The sequence below is a fragment of the Triplophysa dalaica genome, chromosome 19, assembly GCF_015846415.1.
Source record: "Triplophysa dalaica isolate WHDGS20190420 chromosome 19, ASM1584641v1, whole genome shotgun sequence".
Taxonomy (NCBI): Eukaryota; Metazoa; Chordata; class Actinopteri; order Cypriniformes; family Nemacheilidae; genus Triplophysa; species Triplophysa dalaica.
Genome location: NC_079560.1, coordinates 14,051,160 through 14,072,240, shown reverse-complemented (window position 1 = coordinate 14,072,240; position 21,081 = coordinate 14,051,160). Strand labels below are relative to the sequence as shown.

The 21,081-nt window shown below is 39.0% G+C and overlaps 2 protein-coding genes across 6 annotated transcripts in view; one reads left to right on the top strand and one right to left on the bottom strand.

Moving 5' to 3' along the window:
- The first annotated feature begins 6,793 nt into the window (after nucleotides 1-6,793).
- Nucleotides 6,794-18,359, top strand: LOC130407490 (proline-rich protein 7). Of its 2 annotated transcripts, none has more exons than XM_056730389.1 (3): nucleotides 6,794-7,362; nucleotides 9,598-10,398; nucleotides 14,136-18,359. In XM_056730389.1, the coding sequence occupies exons 2-3, from the start codon at nucleotides 10,098-10,100 to the stop codon at nucleotides 14,558-14,560; spliced, it is 726 nt and encodes a 241-aa protein (XP_056586367.1). In that variant the 5' UTR covers nucleotides 6,794-7,362; nucleotides 9,598-10,097; the 3' UTR covers nucleotides 14,561-18,359. The 2 variants fall into 2 exon arrangements, with proteins under 2 accessions (XP_056586367.1, XP_056586368.1); XM_056730390.1 differs by having other exon boundaries at nucleotides 6,795-7,362; nucleotides 14,139-18,359.
- A 63-nt stretch (nucleotides 18,360-18,422) lies between these two features.
- Nucleotides 18,423-21,081, bottom strand: part of dbn1 (drebrin 1) — a 66,071-nt gene continuing 63,412 nt past the window's right edge. For all 4 annotated transcript variants that reach the window (XM_056730385.1, XM_056730387.1, XM_056730388.1 and 1 more), the window contains one exon: nucleotides 18,423-20,823. In XM_056730385.1, coding sequence (XP_056586363.1) covers nucleotides 20,771-20,823 — 53 coding nt within the window. In that variant the 3' untranslated portion in view covers nucleotides 18,423-20,770. The remainder of the gene's footprint in view (nucleotides 20,824-21,081) is intronic.

Here is a 21,081-nt window from a genome sequence, read left to right as displayed (position 1 = left end):
CTTTTGTGTAGATTTCAAAAGGCTTTCTGTGTTGAATGTGTTCTGTTAACTTGTAAATCCAAAGTCTTACTTCACACCTTCTGAAAATACATAATAAACCAAAAACATGGTTATTAATAGATAACCCATAGTAACCAAAACGTTACCATGTTTTGATACAGTAACCATGGCTTAATCATGGTATTTGTGGTAAAACTGGTAGAAATCAATCTGCCACAAAACTATGGTTACTACAGTTTACAATAAAAAAACATATTTTCTATAAATAACAAACAGAGCATATATTGCACTGTGTCCCCCAGGGTTTCACTGTTGACATTTAAATGGTCACATAAAGCTTGTACTGTCTTGCCTGGTTATGGTGTTATATTAGCAGTGGCAAAAACATATTTTTACTCTCTCTTTGCTTTTTAGGCCCCTCAGGTTTAATAAAGCCTTCGAATATAAGGTGTATAATACAAATTGGACAAAATACTAATTCCTTTAACTTTGTTTACTTGAACTAATAACACAACTTCCCTTAGCTAGTAAAACCATTTATCCTTTATTTCTGTAGCACAAATAGTGTAAAACAAGTAGCAGGAGAAACGTTTAATACTTGGGCTGCGTCCGAAATCCCATACTGTGAACAGTACGTACTGAATTTGAATAAGTTCCTATTTGCCGTTAAAACAGTACGTTCTATATAGTATGAGTTGGAGAAGTAAGAATATATTTTAGACAAAATGTGTCCGCCATGTTTTATCGTCATGTGACCCGTATGCTCTTTGACGGATGACGTATGTACAGCATCCTACACTTGAGCGTTAATAAAAACATAATTTAGTCACGAGAAATTCATTTATTGGCCCTTACGTTAGAAAAAGAAGTCCGCCTTGAAGTTTTCCCCTTTAGTTATATGATTTACTTTTGAAATTTTACTCGTTGCTCAGCTCTCGTGGCATAATGAGATAGATTATTGTCCATCCTACACTCTACGAATCTCGGCGGAAGTAGTCGACCATCCAGGTATTTCTCGCCTACTGTTTTTTGCATACTGAGGTTTCAGATATACTATTCATGACTCATACTCATTTTTCGCCTACTATGTAGTATGGAAGTGGGCGATTTCGGACGCAGCCTTGGAGGAAAGACTTTTGTAAGATTTACTTTTTTTATCTTTGTATCTGCAATGTATACATTTAGCACACTTTTTATGCGTTCTCGCAACTTTATAAGAATATAAACATGGCCCCAAAACCGGTTAATATCAAAAATCTATAGACAATTCCTATAATTATAGTCTTAAAATAAAGGCACTTCACGATGCCATAGGAGAACCTTTTTGTGTCTCTAAACAGGTGTTTTTTCTTTTTTTCCTCTTAAGACAGTCATGTTGTCACATGCTGGTGTCACATCCACCCAGAAACGGCTTTCCTCATTTCTCCTGCACACAGATTTAACCTTATGGGTTATATTATTTATGGTCATAATTTGTCTCTTGTGTTCCTCTTGTCTGTATCAGTGAAAAGATCACGTAAAAATGTAATTTAATAAATGTACTGAATGATAATGTAACACAATCAATTTAATTCAATATTACTATCAAAACCAACATGCCAATACTGAAACAGTAACCTAGCATCTATTACAACTAGTGTGTAGAATGCACAAAAATTGACATCCTTTTTATACCCACCAGATTGGCTTTCGGCGATCACATAATACCTTGATACTCAATCCCGAGGTAATGTTACTTTTATTATGCAACACGCTGGTCTCCCTTCAAGCTTTTTACAGCGTGTCTCGAATCTCGAGAGACATATTCTCACACTTCATGGTGTTTCTGAAGTACATCATCTGTTCTGTGTGGTGGACTCGTCCATCAGACTGATCATCGCTGAATATCATCCGTGTCGTTCCCTTGCACCTCGCTCTCCTCTCGGGTCCTTCTGTTGCCGGGCAACGCTCTTTAAGAGGATTTAAAAGAAATAAATAATGCCGCAAATAGACCCTTCTGGGTTTTTTAACATTGAAAGAAGAGCGCCCGTCTCACCATCAGTGAGGTTTGGACATGCCATTAGACTCACGGGCCTTGAGCGAGAGACAAGAGGGTTTGATTGTGGATGAGAGGGATGAAGAGCTTTTCTGTTGTACCCGACCAAGGTCATTTGAGCTGGAACTGTTTTCGTGAACATGGTGTACCGATGTGTAAAGCTATCGCGTCTCTCTGGATTTCTCTTTAAACCAGACGAGGGTGAATAAATGACAGAATTTTAACTTTGTGTGAACTGTCCCTTTTAGCCGTCAGCTTAAATCCCTTGCTCAGATTCTGCCTAGATTTTCAGGCTGGACTTGTTGCAGAAAGTCTGTTTCAGTCTGCAGATTCGATCCATAAGTGTGTTTCTATCTGAAACTTTCAAAAAGTCTGCAAGTGATGTCTAGTTAAAAAAAAATCTGTTCAGATTTTAAAAGTAGTGCATAACGCCCATAAAGTAAGTAGACAACATCAGATAAACTGTCTGCAATGTTCTCTCATTTGTGAATTGCATTGGAGAAATCGTCTTATAAACGAATAAATGTAATTTAAATGACCTTATCTGTGTCTTGAATGCACTGAATTGACAAGAATGTTTGGAGCATGTTTGGCAGTGGATTTTAAGGATCTTACAAAAAACAATGTGTCCAATTCCTGTCTCTTGCTACTATCAGTTTATAGGTGACGTTAAATGAAGGGTAAGGGAACATTATGTCAGACATGCTGTCACCTTTGTAAATTATAGACCAGCTATAGATGCATCTGCTAGCCAACAATAGGTAAAGCTCTATACTTTAGAATTAAACATTCACAAAGTTTCGCTCTATAGGTTAATAATGCGCTTGTTTCCAGGATCAAAGCTGTTTAAACATGTTGTGTCTCAAGAGGAATCAAGGTCAAACCAATGTCTCTTATTATTCCCCAGAATGAATTTGGTGACCATTGAATCTTAAACCCATAATGCGTTTGGTACTTTTTTCAATGATCACATCGTAGGCCTGACGCAGAGATCCTGATATTGCTAAAAGAGAGGGAGGGGAAAACGCAAGCAGGCACTGTGACGAACGTTGCGTCTTTACTCATCAGACAAAAGCTGTCATTGTCTCAAGTGAACGAGTCAGTGTGTCACTGATTGTATCTTTATTTGAAGGCTGGGCAGATTGTGTCGTACTGTAAAGTGTCCTGTTATGAGATCCGTCACACAGAGCGTCTGCGGGTCAGCTGTTGTCATTGAGGGCACAGCGCATGTGGCAAAACGAGGTCAGTGAGACGGAAAGAGTGACCTTTTGTCTCCTTTGTGATCACTGTGTCATGTTAGCCTGAGTCACTCTTCTACCAATTCTGCCCGGAGATGATGCAGTAAAAGTGGAATGGCTGTGTAAAGGTATACTGTATTTACAGTAGATGTAGCTCATGGTTTTGTAATATTATATTTCATCCCTCTGTGACACACTGCAGCATTAAACAGCATTCAAGGGCGTCATCTGAGGACAACAGTACAGAAAGGGTGAGGTGAAGAGATGTAATTGGTTGTTATGACAGAGGAAATCAAGTGCACCAAAATGTTTTCCAAGAACATAAAGGAACAGTTCTCGAAGTACATCAAGGCTGATATCCCTGCATCTGCCTCACAGACATGCACTGTGTAGTCACAGGTGGACAGACAGACACACACACACACACACACACAGACAGACACACACACACACACACACACAGACACACAGACACACACACACAGACAGATAGAAATAGACAGAAAGAAACAGAAAAACAGACATATACAGACAGAAAGAAAGAAACAGACAGACTGACAGACAGACAAATAACCAGAAAAAGAGACATATCGACGGATAAACAGGCATACAGACATACAGACAGACAAAAACAGACAGACTGATAGATAGATAGATAGACAGACAGATGGGTGGACAGATACCTACATAAAGAAACTGAAGGAAAGACAGAAACAGACCGAAAGAACCAGACAGACAGACAGATAGATAGACAGATGGGTAGACAGACACAGGCAGACAAACAGACAGACAGACAGACAGAAAGAACCAGACAGACAGACTGATAGATAGATAGACAGATGGGTAGACAGATACACGCAGACAGACAGAAAGAACCAGACAGACAGACAGATGGGTAGACAGATAAAGACAGACAGACAGACTGATAGATAGACAGATGGGTAGACAGACACATGCAGACAGACAGATAGACTGATAGACAGACAGACAGACATACAGACAGACTGATAGATAGATAGACAGACAGATGGGTAGACAGACACATGCAGACAGACAGACAGAAAGGAACCAGACAGACAGACAGATGGGTAGACATATACAGAAAGATAGATAGACAGATGGGTAGACAGATACAGACAGACAGACTGATAGATAGACAGATGGGTAAACAGACACGGGCAGACAGACAGACAGAAAGAACCGGACAGACAGATGGGTACAGATACAGACAGACCGACTGATAGATAGACAAATGGGTAGACAGATACAGATAGACAGATAGATAGATAGATAGATAGATAGATAGATAGATAGATAGATAGATAGATAGATAGACAGATGGGTAGACAGATACAGACAGACAGACTGATAGATAGACAGATGGGTAGACAGACACGGCCAGACAGACAGACAGACAGAAAGAACCAGACTTACAGAAAGACAGATGGGTTAACAGACACGGGCAGACAGACAGACAGAAAGAACCAGACATATAGATAGACAGATGGGTAAACAGACACGGGCAGACAGACAGACAGAAAGAACCAGACATATAGATAGACAGATGGGTAAACAGACACGGGCAGACAGACAGACAGAAAAAAACAGACATATAGATAGACAGATGGGTAAACAGACACGGGCAGACAGACAGACAGAAAGAACCAGACATATAGATAGACAGATGGGTAAACAGACACGGGCAGACAGACAGACAGAAAGAACCAGACATATAGATAGACAGATGGGTAAACAGACACGGGCAGACAGACAGACAGAAAGAACCGGACAGATAGATGGGTACAGATACAGACAGACCGACTGATAGATAGACAGATGGGTAGACAGATACAGACAGACAGACAGAAAGAACCAGACATATAGATAGACAGATGGGTAAACAGACACGGGCAGACAGACAGACAGAAAGAACCGGACAGACAGATGGGTACAGATACAGACAGACCGACTGATAGATAGACAGATGGGTAGACAGATACAGACAGACAGACAGAAAGAACCAGACATATAGATAGACAGATGGGTAAACAGACACGGGCAGACAGACAGACAGAAAGAACCGGACAGACAGATGGGTAGACAGATACAGACAGACAGACTGATAGATAGACAGATGGGTAGACAGATACACGCAGACAGACAGACAGAAAGAACCAGACAGACAGACAGATGGGTAGACAGATAAAGACAGACAGACAGACTGATATATAGACAGATGGGTAGACAGACACACGCAGACAGACAGATAGACTGATAGACAGACAGACAGACAGACTGATAGATAGATAGACAGACAGATGGGTAGACAGACACATGCAGACAGACAGACAGAAAGAACCAGACAGACAGACAGATGGGTAGAAACAGACAGACTGATTGATAGACAGATGGGTAGACCGACAGAAAGAAAGAAAGAAACAGACAGACAGGCACACACAGACAGACAGAAAAAGATAGAAGGACAAAAACATATGAAAGATTGCTTATAAACATTTTTTGTTTAACAATGTTTTTTACTGTACATCTGCTCTGTACAGTACTGCAGACATAAACTTGATTTGAATGCAGACAGACAAGCAGTCAAGCTTAAAATGGTGTATTCATAAGCTTCAGTATAATGTCTCTATTCTTTGGAGTCTTGGAAATAAAAGGCAAAACCATTCTCTCTGATCTCTTTCATTCATCCGCTGGGTCAAGCAAGGAAAAGAGCTGTTCTTGAAGACAAAAAAATGCCTTAAGGAGGTTTTGCACAGAGCTTTAAAAAAGAACGCAAGCATTGTCACAGGACCCATAACATGATGAGTCCGAAGTACTGCTGTGACGTAAATAACAGCACAGCCAATCATGTCTTTTCTATAACATGCGTCTAATCCACAATAATAGTGCAAGCAATGTGTAACCAGTAGGAATACAGCGGCAATGATTTCAGTGAAAGCTTCTGGAGTGCTTGCATGTTGTCATAGAAATGCTTTTACAGACGTAACACAATACAGACCAGAAGCCAACAAATATGTTTCATTGACGTTTTGCAATTACATATTGTCAACGTTATTGCAAGACATTTGTGATCGTTTTGATAAAAGCATGTTAGACATAAAGTTTTGAACAGAAAATGTGGTCACACTTCATTTTAAGGTCCATTTATTATCAATCGGTTATATAACTTGTTGCTTATTACTAGTTAGTGAAGTAGTTGTTAGGTTTAGTTATTGGGTAAGATCGGGGATGTAGAATCTGGTCATACAGAATATGTGCTTTAGAAACAGCTAATAATAGACATGCCATAAGCAACTAGTTAAAAGTGAGAATTGGTCCTGACTCCCCCATACTTACCGAAGGTTTTCCTAAGTGTGTTTATCAAACTGTACCTTCACATTCTTCTCTAGACAAAGTAGTCTTGAGTATGTTCTTACCTTTACAAAGTACACAAAAGTTGTATTCAATAGCCAAGGTTGAGTAACTTCTGACTTTTGTGAAGTGTTCTTACATGTTAAACTCAATATGTTCTTGAGCATGATTTATTTCCTGTATTCAAACTATTTCGATCATATTGTATGTAAATGTTCATGTAAATGACCTGTTTTTATCCCTTCAATGTTACTGACAAGTTTCTTACACAATGATGTGCAGAAGTTTGACCGAGCAAACGCAACCGCGTCATAACCGCGACCACACCAGACAAAAAACCCTATTCAGACTAAACCGTGATACGGCCACAGCTTTGAGGTCCAGACTGTTAGAAAGGAGGAGCGAAATTTGACGCGCGTGTATTTGTTGAACCGTTATCCTCAATGTGAAGCAGCGAGCGCTCGTGACAGCAGCGCGCCGCGCGCGGACTGCCAGTGTGGGCGTTTCATGACGCGCGTGAATTACAGGTATCTATTAAACCGTCGCGCGCGTCACGAACACGCCAAACGCGTTCTGTTTATTCAGGTAAACACTAGTGAACACTATTGAGCTCTGGCGAGGTCTGTCTTATACAACCAGCGCAACTTTATCACGTCCAGACCATTATAACGTGTCACGGGTCTGAACATCAACTCATCGTGACTGGATGATGCACATCACGTAAGTGCCTTAAATTAATATCAATTTGTATACAGTATATGTATCGCCACACGTTGAAATGCTGATCATATAGCCTACACATGTTTAAGTTCTGCATGATGTTTAATATGCGCAATGAAGACTGTTTACTTGTGCGCGAGGGCTTATAGATGGACATTCTGGTGTCCTTGAATATTGTCATCTGTGTTCAATGATATAAGCTGTAATATGGCGTTTATCTGTCATCACCTATTGCGCACGTATTGTCCACAAATATCCACATAAAGGCTGGACGCTATGACTGCGAGGACGCGCAATGAAATTGATGATTAATTGATTTAAATGTATTAATTTATTGTGTGATTAGACATTTGAACTTTTAAAGATTTCAGTTTATGAGGTTTCTCATGAAAGCCAGCATTTTCCATGCTTTAGTAATATTAACAACTTGTTCTTGATCAAATATTTTGTATTATTTATATGATTATTCTTGTTCGTATAACAATAAAACGGGGTCATAAAACATGTAATATATTTTAATATATTATGTTATTGTTAAATATATCATTTCTTTACTGTATTATTTTTGCTAATATATATATATTTTTTTTAATATATTTTTTAATAATAATATTAACATCTTGATGTGGATCAAATATTTTGTATTATTAATATGATTATTTTTGTTTGTATAATAATAACAAATAAAACGGGTTCATCAAATATGTAATATATTTTAATATATTGTTTATTATATATATATATATTATGTTATTATTATATATATCATTTCTTTACTATATTTTTTTTGCTAATATACATATTTTTTTAAATATTTGCTATAATAATAATATTAACATCTTGTTCTTGATCAAATATTTTTTATTATTTATATGATTATTATATTAATATAATAATAATACTCGTTTATAATATAAGTAATATATTTAAATATATTATGTATTATATATATTATAATATTAATACATGTATCATTTTTTGCTAACATATAACAAAAAATAATAATAATAAATAATTTATTGTAATAGACTGTGTTAATAGGGAGACACCTTTACAATTGATGTTAAGCAAAGGCTGTAATATATATATTATGTTATTATTACATATATAATTTCTTTGCTGTATTATTTTCTCTAATATATAGCTAAAAAAAAATAATTAAAATATGTGATTTTTTAATAATATTAACAACTTTTTGTTGATAAAATATTTAGTATGGTTTATATTACTTTTTTTAATCTAAGAGTAGTAATAAAACTCGTTTACAAAATATGTGATATATTTTATTATATTATGTATTATATATTATAGTATTAATATAACATATCATTTCATTGCTGTATTATTCTTGCTAATCCATCCATCCATCCATTTTCTACCGCTTATCCGAACTACCTCGGGTCACGGGGAGCCTGCGCCTATCTCAGGAGTCATCGGGCATCAAATTCTTGCTAATATATAACAAAAAATAATAATGAAAATATATAATGTGTGGTAATGGGGAGAAACTTAACCACTGAGGTTTAGCAAAGGCATGTTCCTGCTTGGTTAGTCTTCTAACAGTCTTCTCCTCATTCATTCATATAATGAGATCCAGTGTTTGACAGAGCTCTCTTTACCATTTCCTCCAACATTGAGCAGTTATCAAGCATGTACAGCAGGTATGACACTGCATATTCAATGTAAAGAGAGATAATCCATAAGACATGTCCTCCAAAATGACATGACTGATCAATATTTAAGCAGTGTTTAGAGGCATCAGAAATGAATAAGCACATAAAAGGTCATGACAGAACAGATTTGAACTCCTTTCCGAAGGTTGGCAATTTTTTTTTTTGGATAGAGATGATAAAGTGTGTGTGCTTGAAGCTGCGTACGCAACTCGTCTTAATCATAGCTGCAATGGCATATTTATTTGTCGCCGGTTGAGAGCTATCATTAACATCCATAGAGGTGGATGTCGAAAGCCATCATTAATGTTCAAGTAGCTGAAGTCTCAAAACACATCCGCCTATGCTGTTTACACCATTTCCTCACACTCCGCATTGTGTTTGGTTATGGAAAACTGTGTCACTTTGATGAAATTGATACCTACCCCCTAAAGTTATTATGCTTGAACAGCTGGGGTTGATTACGAAACGGGCCGCCGTGCGTAAAATATCTGTTTTGAAAATATGACAAGTTCCTAACTTATGACGCCTGCCCCCTTCTATGTTCTTTCTCTTTGTTGAACAGCGTGACTGCCGACATCCTCCGGAGATCTAAAGAGTCCTGATCTGCTCAGCGGAGGATCGCAACACAGGAGGGACCGGGACGCTGCGAGAAGTTAGCGTTCCCTCATTGCACCAGCTGTCGGGAAAGAGCACCTGCGGTTATTCAGTTCCCCTAGTGGATCTCTGCAAAGTTCCTACTTGCGTTTGCGCTTTCATGACATCTTGAAATTTCCTGGAATGCTTTGACAGCACTGTTGTTCTGAGTAAAGTCAGGTCACCTGTCTTTGACCTCCGGCCCGTGGGAACCTTTAGGTTGGTTAGCTTGGAAGAAATGAACTCGACCAACTTCTGGATAAACGCTTCATGCTGTTAAACGACAGGATTGACACAAAGACGATGTAGAAATATGAGCTGAATTGAGACTCGTTGAGTGAACTTTCCAACAGCGACGTGACCAGCGATAAGACTTTGAATCTTTTCCACTGGATCCTGGAGGGCCCAAACTTCACCGAGGTGTTCATCATGGTGATGTCGCAGGGCACCTATACGTTTTTGGCGTGCTTTGCCGGCTTCTGGCTGATCTGGGCTCTCATTGTAATGCTCTGCTGCTTTTGCAGCTTCGCCCAGCGCAAACTGAAGCGCCATCGTGAAGAGAGATTAAGAGAACAGTGTCTGCGGGCTCTGGAGATGGAGCCTTTGGACTGCGGTGGAGGGGGGTATCCTCCGAGAGAACAGCCTCAGTTCTGCCCGCCGCTTCAGGTGATGTCCCCACAGGTGCCTGTGACTCACACCCTCCCTCAAGGAAACTGGAACACCCCGGAAGGTAGGAAGCTGTAAGCTCATTACATGATGCAAACTATAATTGACGGATGGGACGTGTTCGGTTCATGTTTAAATAGTTTTATTTAGCCCACCATTGTCTTTTTAGATGATAAATACTATTCAAGCAAGTGCCTTGAAGAACCCAATAAATCAAAATGGAGTTTTGTGAAGTTAAGGTTATCTCTGTTAGCTTTGAGTCTTGATTCTACTTTTTCTAAAAGAGCATACTTATACAGCCTTTAAGAAACTTTTTGCTTGCATCATTTACTCATCCTCATGTCATTTACCCGCATGGCCTTCTTTCTTCTGTGAAACACAGAAAATATGTTAGAAGAATGTTGTTACAACGTTACACCCTTTTGTAAAAACATTGGCCACATTGACTTCCATTGTATGGACACAAAACCACATTTATTAAAAGATCTTCTTTTGTGTTCCATAGAAGAAAGAGTCATACACAGGTTTTGAACCATGTGAGGAATTTTTTTTTTTTTTTTTTGGGTAAACTATTCCGTTAAAACTTTGGACAAACCACCATAGAATAAAACAAACCTGCTGTGTCACCATTAACAAAGCCCTAAAGGATCTTCTCATGAGAAAATCTCAATACCTCACAGGGTGCTGGCAGTGTGATGTACATTCTTTCATGTATGACATGGTAACAGTGAGTTGTGGGTGTTGTGGAGGCAGAAGAGTACAGGAGGTGAGATGGAGCCGGGATATAGTCATGAGCTCCGGCAGACAGGCAGACTGCCAGACACGGTGGATCCCTGACAATGAGGGAAGAATGCCCCTTTAAACCTGTGTCAGACACACAGGACAGATGACCACCCATTAAAACAGAGCCTCAGTAATAAGTCAGCACATAAAAGAGGGAGAGTAAGAAAGAATTTGGCCCTTAAAGACACGCTGTACTACTGTACAACATCCTTATTTTGTCCATTCTGATGATTTTGGCATCATACTGTATGAGAAAATGAATTTGATGGGGTTATATTGCAAAGATATGTATGATAAAAAACTAATAGTTCGTTTTTTCCAATGTTTTTTATATTATTTGTTTAAAATATGTGGTTCATGTTTAAACGGTTATACAATTATCATCTCAATTGTCTACAGTACCAATAAATTCTCTGACCTTAAAGGGATAGTTCACCCAAAAAGTCTGCATTTATTTATACATAAGTCATTCAAATTCTGTATTTGTCTCTTTATTTTGTGTAACTCAAGATAAGGTTGTCTTAGTGGTTTTGTCTCCATACAATGGAAGTCAATTGGTGCCATTGTTGTTTTAATGTTGGTTCAATATTGCTAAAAAATATATTTTGTGTTTTATAGTCATACATGTTTGAAATAACCGTGAAGGGAAGCACTGAAAGACTCTTTGTTTCCGAGTGAACTATACAGTTAAAGGTCCAGTGCATGAAATTTAGCGGCATCTAGTGGTGAGGTTGCTAGTTGCAACGCTCACTCCACCCGTCTTTCGAAGCTCTACGGTTTAACATATGTAGTAGCTTCCCGTACAAATAACTTGTGAGCTAACCGTTGTTATAACACAGATGACAGCTCATTCCATGTAATGTAAACAACGCACTACAAGAGACCGAAGGGATCGTCTGCAAAGTGCAAAACCTGAAAAGCATTAGGCTACTATAAAAAAAATAGTAATTAACTTCAATGTTACATACTGTAGTGTAACCAAATTCAGTTTAAAATCAGCAGGAAAGGATTGATGTGTAAACTGAATTTGGTGACACTACAGTGTGTAACACTGAAACTATTGACTATTTTTATAGTAACGATTTTCAGTTTTGAAGTCACTTTGCAGACCAGCCCTTTGTCCATTTCCTGTCGCCTGCTCATACAGAGATTATTTTATGTCATAAGGATTGTTTTGAGGAAGAGTAGGTTGTAGATTGTTGTTTAAGGAAATATCACTTGTGTTATAACAACGTTAGGCTCAACAGTTATCGGTACTGGAATCTGTGACTATAAGAACCGCTTTATCAATTGTACGGATCTAGTCTGAAACTCTGACAACGGGACATTAAACATGAAGTGTTTATCCGAACGTGCAGAATGTTTTGCAAGAGAACGCAAAAGTTTTGCGAGGTAACACAAACATATTTTTTTTCACCACCTCCATGTCCCTTAAGGGGCTCCGAGACACACGACTAAGATGTCGTCACTATACAAGCATCATTATTTACTTGCAACTAAGTAAAAGTGACATCCTGACAACCACATATTAATACGGTTAAAAGCACAAAGTAAACCTTGATGTGCCAACGACCCACAACACATTAGTATTTTTTTACAGGAAATGTTAGAGATAGATACTTAGCAATGTATCTTCTTTTGTGTACCAGAGAAGAATGAGTCACATACAGGTTTTGGGGAATAATTCAGGGTAATTTTCAAAACTGTACCCCTTTGTTCATTTGCTGCAGTCCTGCATAAAAACAGAAGGGCCAATAAGCAAAGTGCTGCCCGATAACACTGACACGTTGGCTGAACGTCTGATGCATAAGGCAAACTTTCTTGGAAACACTTCAGTCAGTCAGCACGATTGAAGACGTCCTCTGATTGGTTGAATTCTACAGGATTTCAGGGAGGCGCACGTGTCGCATTCTTTAACGCTGTGCCTTGAAACAACACAAATCTGTCTGATCGAAGCAGTTAACCGTTGTGTTTACATAGATTGAAATATGTATTCATCAAGATCGACTAAACGCTAAATTCTTAAAAGTATGCAAGGTTTACAGCATAAACTCATAAACATTTTTGTTGCTGTTAACTTTCATGAATGTACACTAGTCTGTTACTGTGGGGACATTTGCAAGCCTCTAAACATGACGCGGCACAAAACCAAACGTGATTGGTATACATCAAAGAAAGTGGCCAAAGTGCCCAGACCTTCGGTACGAGATCTGGCTACGTGAGACTAGTTCTGACAAAACACACTGATAGGGAAAAGACTTTAAATCACAGCCAAACACTTCTTATCTCTGACCGCAGTATGCTGGTTTATCACTTCTCCACAGGAGAAAATCGGTGCCATCCTGGCTTTCATCTTGGATTGAGATGTGACCTTGGAGAACACGATAAAAGCTCTGCAGTTGCTCAACCCCCATGTTAAAAGATACAAAGACTTCCTTTGTGTTGTCTAATGTCCTATGATAAAATTACTTTCAGAGGTTATTTATCTGAAGTTGATGTCTGCTTTTGGCATATTACTTTTAAGTGATGCCTGCCATTTTGGAACAAGTGGTGCACTATATCCATTTTAAAAAAGATACTCCACCCAAAAATGAAACTTCTATCATCATTTACCTTTCCTCAAGTTGTACAATACCTGTATTTATTTCTTTGTTTGGATAAACACAAACAAAAATGTTAGCTGACATTTCTAGGACATCATTGACTACCATAGTAGTCTTCCGCAGAACAAAGACATTTATGCAGGTTTGGAACAATTTGGTGTAAGATTTTATTTTGAAAAGATCCCATGTCACGAAGGGACAAGTTTTCTGAAAATCTCACCTTCTGTCCGTTGCTCATTTTATAGAGCCCTGCATCTTTAAACACACACTGGTAACAAGCAAAACTTGAATGCACTCATAGTCGCTTTGAATCAAAGCATCTACAAAATGCAGATTTAAAAATATATATATTAGAAATGTTTGCAATATCTGTTTAGCTTGAAGTGACTCAAGAACCATGTTTATTTTTTCTCAGCAGAAACGGATGTCTTCGGTAAACCGCCTTGCTACGAAGAAGCCGTACTGATGGAGGACCCACCTCCCCCTTACAGTGAAGTTCTGGCTGGAACTTACACCAAACCAACAACCCGCTCCTCCAGGGTACACCAGGAGCCCGAGACCAGCAAGCTGGCTCCCATGACTGTGTTTCCCCATCATGGCTACTCCTCCCTCATACGCCTGCCCTCCACCAGACGATGGGACTCGCTCGGACACCTCCTGTCCACCATGGACCTCAACCACAACAACATGCCAGTAGAGCCTCAAGCATCTGCTATTGCCACGATGCCCCGCGAGAGCCGGACTCACACAGACTTGGGCTTGCGGGACCTCCGAGGTTTGGATCAACATTACGGTTTGCCCACGGCCTTTCCACTTTTGGGCCGAAGCACCGCGGTTTGAGACCCTGCCTGTGTCACGAAACAGACCTTGCCGTACAAGTTTTTGAATGTTTTGGGATGTGGGATGAGAGGATGATTCAGTTCTACATTGTATTTGAGAAAGAGAGAGGTTTTGATCCATCATGCTCTCATTTTTAACTCGTCCTCTCTGTGGCATCACTGCCTGATGCAGAGTACTAGCTATTATGTGAACGCTGTTGCCATGGCTCCCGGGAGTCGTCTGCAGCCCACCAACGCCTTGCCGCTCACATCCTCTCAAGCGCACTTCTCATCTGTGGCTCACCGATATAACACAAATGACATTTCAAACCCTGCTGTTGTAAACTGGGGATAACATAGAGCATAACGAAATAACAGCGGTCGAACTGTAGCTGCCCAATGCTGCATCGTTTTATAAACTGTGAAACAACATGAAAACAAACTTTCAATGTATATGTTTTAAAACCTGAATATTGTGTGAAACGAACTCTTTTTCCAGACGGATTTTAGACTTTCGGCAAGCTGAAGCTTACCATTACAGACTGCAGATCCTTCCGAGCTGACCGTTCACATTTAGTGTCTTTTGTGTGCGCAAGTTCGTTTCTTGAAACGTAGAAGCGCGGCAAGCGTTGCAAAGATTACAACTTTTCAGAATGACGCAGGTCATGTGACAAGAACCAACCAATCAGCTTCACCTCACTAAAGATGAGGAACAGACAACATAATCTAGTAGCAGAGTTATTGCAATGGATTTTCGGTGCTCAGCATCCTTTTATACTTTGCCAGAACCTTCTCGTCTTCACGGCGAGCACGGCTCATGGTTGCCTAGCAACGGCAGGAAAAAAACAAATATTTTTTGGCAAAAACATTTTACACACGTATTTAGATGTGAAATGGGAACAGGCCCTAATGAAAATATACATGTGCGTAGTCCTCAAATGAGGAGAACGTCCTGTAGAGGGGTTTCACGACGCGTCATCACCCGGAAGTCTGTCATACTGGCGGTACTGAACGTAAACAATAACCGAACGGAGCTTGTGAGTTTCGATGATAATTGCTGTTGAAAATGGTCCATCATTGTCGTGCTTTGGGGTGTACTAATCGCTCAGACCGGGAAAAACATCCGGAGTTCTACCTACACATAGGCAGGCTACCCCCTATTAACTTTAGTTTGTCAAAAATATCGCCTCCTTTCCTGCTTACCAAGTCCTTCTCTATATGATTATTAGCTTCCATGCGGGGTTTAAACATCTTAAATTAGTAGAACAACGCCTTTTGTTGTATATTAACCTTGCAATCCATGCTGTTGTTCAGATCCGAGTATCTCCAATATGGCCGCACATCCGGTTAACTGACCAAACCGTGACGTAGGTGCAAACCCTCTATTTCAATTCATGAGTCCAATTTGGGTACACAGAGAGAAAGGGCCGTTTACTATTATATTTTTACTCTTTCTGAGTCACTGTATGAATAACAATTATTGTTGAATGAAAGGGCCTTAGTTATGATGACCAATGAATGGGTATTGAGAATGTCAAAACATTTTCATACTTCACAGAGTTGTCCACTTTACTTCCCGCTTGTGTCGCGGCTGTAACATTCAGGACTTCCTCTTTGAGCAAAGCCAGCCTGCCTGTTATTTCTCATCAGTGTGGTTATTGCTGCATTGTGAAAAGCTTTTAGGTTTTTCTTTTATTGCCATCATTTGCCATTATGTTTTCTGTGCCCTTAAACAACTCTACCTCAATCCATCTAATGACTGCCTTTGTCGTTTCCCCGGCGCGTAACGCTGCTTTCATGCGTGTGCTTGATGCTCTCGGGTGTCTTTTGATTGAAACAGGATCCATTTTAGAAATGTGGAAAAGCAATTAGTGGCCTATGTAGATGCGCATTTGTGCATCTTGATTTTAATGTCATGGTGATGTCATTGGTTTATGGCGGACGTGAAATGCGTACTTGTGGAGATCACATAAAAAAAGCATAACGGAATCCCGTAACTCAATAGCATTGAATTCACTTATTCTGAAGTTGCACAATTGCTTATTCTTTATTGAAATCCAAATGAATAGAAGTTAATGATAATAAATAAGAACAGGCGTATTTATTTCCTTTTGTTTGGATTTCAATGCATTAAGTATTGGAAAATATGACCATGTTATATTATAAGTGGGCTAGAACGTCCTGCGGGCAACTGTCAATCAGTTCAGGTGAAACATTTAGGGTTTGTCACTGGCTGAATACATAACTGCAAAGACAATCAACAAAATAGTGCGTTTGTTTTTGCACATTTATTGCATTTAAAATTGTTCCCATGGCTCTCGAAATCTGTCTATGGCCCAAAAGTATGTCGAGTTTAATGGAGTTTTGTTTATAACGTGATTGTTTTCCAATCTGTTTTCATTTACTCCGTTACATCACAACAAGGCACATCTCCTCCAGCAATGTGTTGCTAAGCGACCGCAGCCGATCGTGTGAATGTGTTAACACAGATGAAGTGAACAGTACCATCGCTGCACCGGGTACTCAGAATTCTCACGGTGAGACGTGAATTAGCATTTATGAGACGTATTGCATAACATGGGTGTCCTGAGGGAAACAGCGACGATTTCCATAAAAGGCATTTGGGTAGAGTTTGGTGTCTTCTTTTAAAGCATAATGTTTTGAGCACATTGAATACATATATTTGCCCTTAACTGTTATCAACTATTTGAAACGTGGTCAAACAAAATTATTTTGACAATCTGAACGTCACTTTACTGTAGTAAAGGAAACATTGATTTACAAAACTGTAATGTGAAGCTGTTTCCCACATCACAGTGACTGGAGTCCAAGGTCATTTTTTTTTATGGGTTTCATTTTCAACCACCACACTTTCCAGCACTGTACCCGATTGGGCACTTTCTTAATTTAATTTTGTACATTCAGGCTGTTTTTAAGTTCGTTTACTGCTGAAAAGGAAATGTAAGGCTTGGGAGGATTGCAAAAAACCTCATATAAAATGTCTGAACACTTACAGAGTTCCTATAAGAATGTAAAGCAAGCCCAGAGAGCACAGATACGTATGTAAGATGTCTGCTTATAAAAACGCTCACTTCTGGTCCTTGATTCTGATTGGCTGAGCGGAGTTCTAAACCGTTATAAAATAAACTGAAATATAACAGCTGACCTACCAGATAGCCTAAATATCCTTTTATTAACTTTATTTGATTAAATCTTGCTTAGCATATGGAATAACCGTTTTATAAAAGCAATAAGAAAAACATCTAATAAACATCTTAATGACATCTGACAGGAAAGGTCTTAGAGACGAAATGTAGATGAGCAAACAATAAAAACTCTTTCAGATGTACATGCAAACATCAAATAGACGTCTCCAAGAAGTATGTGTGCTCTCTGAGCGTCTTTCACAGAACATATGTTGAGAAAGAAGAGTTCAACTTAGCGACAAGCACTTTGTCATCTATTTGTTGAAAGTGCCATCATTATGAGACCTAATCTGTTTTGAGTTTTGTCTTTTTCGTTGTTTTGATATAGAGCACAACTGCCTCTATTTATTCTTCATTTGGTTTCGATTGACTTTCTAGAAATCATATTTTCTGTGAATGGCAAACTGTGAAAGTGTACCATCATGCAATGTTCACGTAGCATGCGACGTGTGCTTGTGTGAAGACACACAACAACCGGAGCTGCGTATCACTTCATAGCTGCTATGTATCTCCATACAAGTGAGGAGTTTTGGTTTGTTTACACAAAATACACAATACACATATTGAGGCAGTGAGTGACAATGAGCTCTTAATAATAAAACTCTTACGACGGCATTCTTGGTTTTCTGTTTGTAAACGTTTGTGTACGGTTTAAAAGACAAAGAGGGGTTTTTAGAAGGATTTTAAAGTCTTTTATTAACATACATAAGCACATGGCATGTCACAAAATTCTTGTGCTTGTTTCAAAAACAGCGTGTGAGAAGCGGACGGAAAGGGAAAGAGGGGAAAAAATATTATAAAAAAAAAAAACAGAGAGAGAGAGAGAGAACTTTCAGGAGTTGCTAAGCCTTGCTTCAGGGGCACAGAAGAAATGTTGGGAGTAGAACAGAAGTGTTAATAGTTATAGTAGTAGTATTATTGTAGTAATCTCCTAGTAGTTGAGGGCGAAAGAGAATAATAATCACTACTGAGGAGGTTGGAGGGTGAACGAGTTACACTGAAGTCATCTCAAAAGGGGCAAAGTTACTGTTAAAGATGCAGGTCACCTCCCACCAAAAAAATACTGAGCGATCTCTTCTTTGGTCTCACCAAAGAAACCCAGTCCAAACGCATACCAACTGTTGACCGTTGGCCCGTGAATCCATACATGTTAGTCTCTGTAGTACAGTGTACATGAGCACAAAATCAACACACAAAAGTAGAGCTATTTACACAACAATACTACATTGGTTTAGTCTTATTGCTCGCTTCTTTCACTTGTTTTGCAATACAGTCATCGTCACACAATTTGTTATAATAAGGTTGAACGAGGACGTGGCCTTTAAAACGATCATACAAAGGAAGACGAAGAACAGTCGAGGCTAGGACAGTGTGCCAGTAAAACAAAGATGACAGGTCATGGAGTTTGAGAGATATGCCCTTGAAACATACAGACCCCTAGACCACCACAGGTTGTGTCCCTGCTATTATCTTTGTTTTTACCTTAGTTATAGACACAACTTACAAACTTACAGATCTCATTTGGAAGTTTTACAATGATTGGTGATACATCAATAACATGCTGGTCATATCAGTCTGATGTAATTCAATGGTGACTGAAATAAAACAATACAATCATGTTCATATTAATAATACTCAATTAAAACGATGGGGAGAATGTGTGATGAGTGATTTCGGTGACACATAAAGTTGTATTTGTTGACATGAACTAACAGTAAACAATTCCTCATGTTGGATCATGAAGTTAATTTAAAACCATGTTTAAAATTCTAAGTCTCAAATAAACTAAGGCCTGTAACATACTCTATGCAAATACACAAATGCAAACGCTTCTTACCACGCAAGCTTTATTTCACTAGTCGCTGCATGCTGATATAAACGCAATTTGTAACACAAAAGAGGCATTGCATTCTCCGTACCGCCACTAGGGGCGCTATAGCAGGCATCCACATAAACAATCTAGGTATGCAAGTTTAGTGTGTTGTTAGCTAGCTACCTGAGTAATATCTAAGTGTTAATGGCAAAAAATTTGAAGGTTGCATTATGACAACTTTACTATAAAATGAATGTTAAGTAGGTAGTACAAACTTGCGATGGCAGGCGTTTCGTTTTGCGTTGAGTACATCGTTGGCCTAACCTTCCCGAAAAATAGAGGAAAACTCTTCCAGCTGAATGTTTCTGTTAAACTACGTGCGCTTACATCATATGCACGCGCACAAACGCACCGGTCGATACAACAAAAAATAAGTTCCAACTTAGTCACGTACGACTGTTATTGCCTAAGTTTGATAACAAATCAAAGCAAAATCTATTGCAGTTGTTCCAAAAGAAAAAAAGAAAAATCTGAATGCCATTGTTTATACACAATGTCTCATATGTAGTCAAAATATACATATTCCACCTGGCTAAAGTCCTAAAAGGCTTACACCAACAACGTCAACAAACTGGAAATAATTGGCACAACACAAAATTGTTTTTGTAATCACATAAACCCCCGTCTTATTTTTGTTTGCTAAATCTGAGTGGCACTCAACTAAAGCTAAAATCTAGTTCTGACATGCCTTTCGACTTAAATAAGAAGGTTAAACCGGCCCTGACCAACCGAGTCTAGGCGTAGCACTCATGCGTAGCAACTATTACCAGCCTGAATATTTAACCTTGGTGAGAAGTTCAACCAAGATCACAACCATGAAGCTGTAAACTTGAGAGAACTTGATTTAAAGAGACGTGATATAACCAAATCTGCTACTACACACACCTGTTGGGCACAGGGAGTCGATAGGTCACAGGTGAGCGCTAGATACACACTGTGCTATACTCGGCATAGCAACAAAATAGAAACCAAATAAATAAGAAACACATTCACGCACGCACACGCAAACCGAGAGTGCTCATACCCACCGGCATCTTTAACAATAACCCGAGGCCTTTTCTTCGGTGGCTAACGTTTTTTTTTGCTAAAACATTTTTGATGCAAGACTTCTGTAATGTTTGTCATTCTGTAGGGTTTCTTCACTGTGTCGCTCCTAATCGTCATCTTCCATCACGGGGTCTGTATCCCAGCATGTGATGTCGATTTCTGTGGCACAAGACAGACATCTTATTAAATGATCTTGCGGAAATCACTTTATTTTCGTCTGTTTGTGTCAGGATAACGTGCAATTGTGTCAGAGCTTTGTGGCTTTAAATCCACGTGTTAGCTTTGGGATTATCTGTATGCTAGCGTACTCCACAATGTTGACAAAACAAACGTTTAGCAGACATAAAAGCTGTTTACACAAGATGCAGACAATGGAAATAAAACGAATGTGTGTTTACAAGCTCATTAAAGGCGATG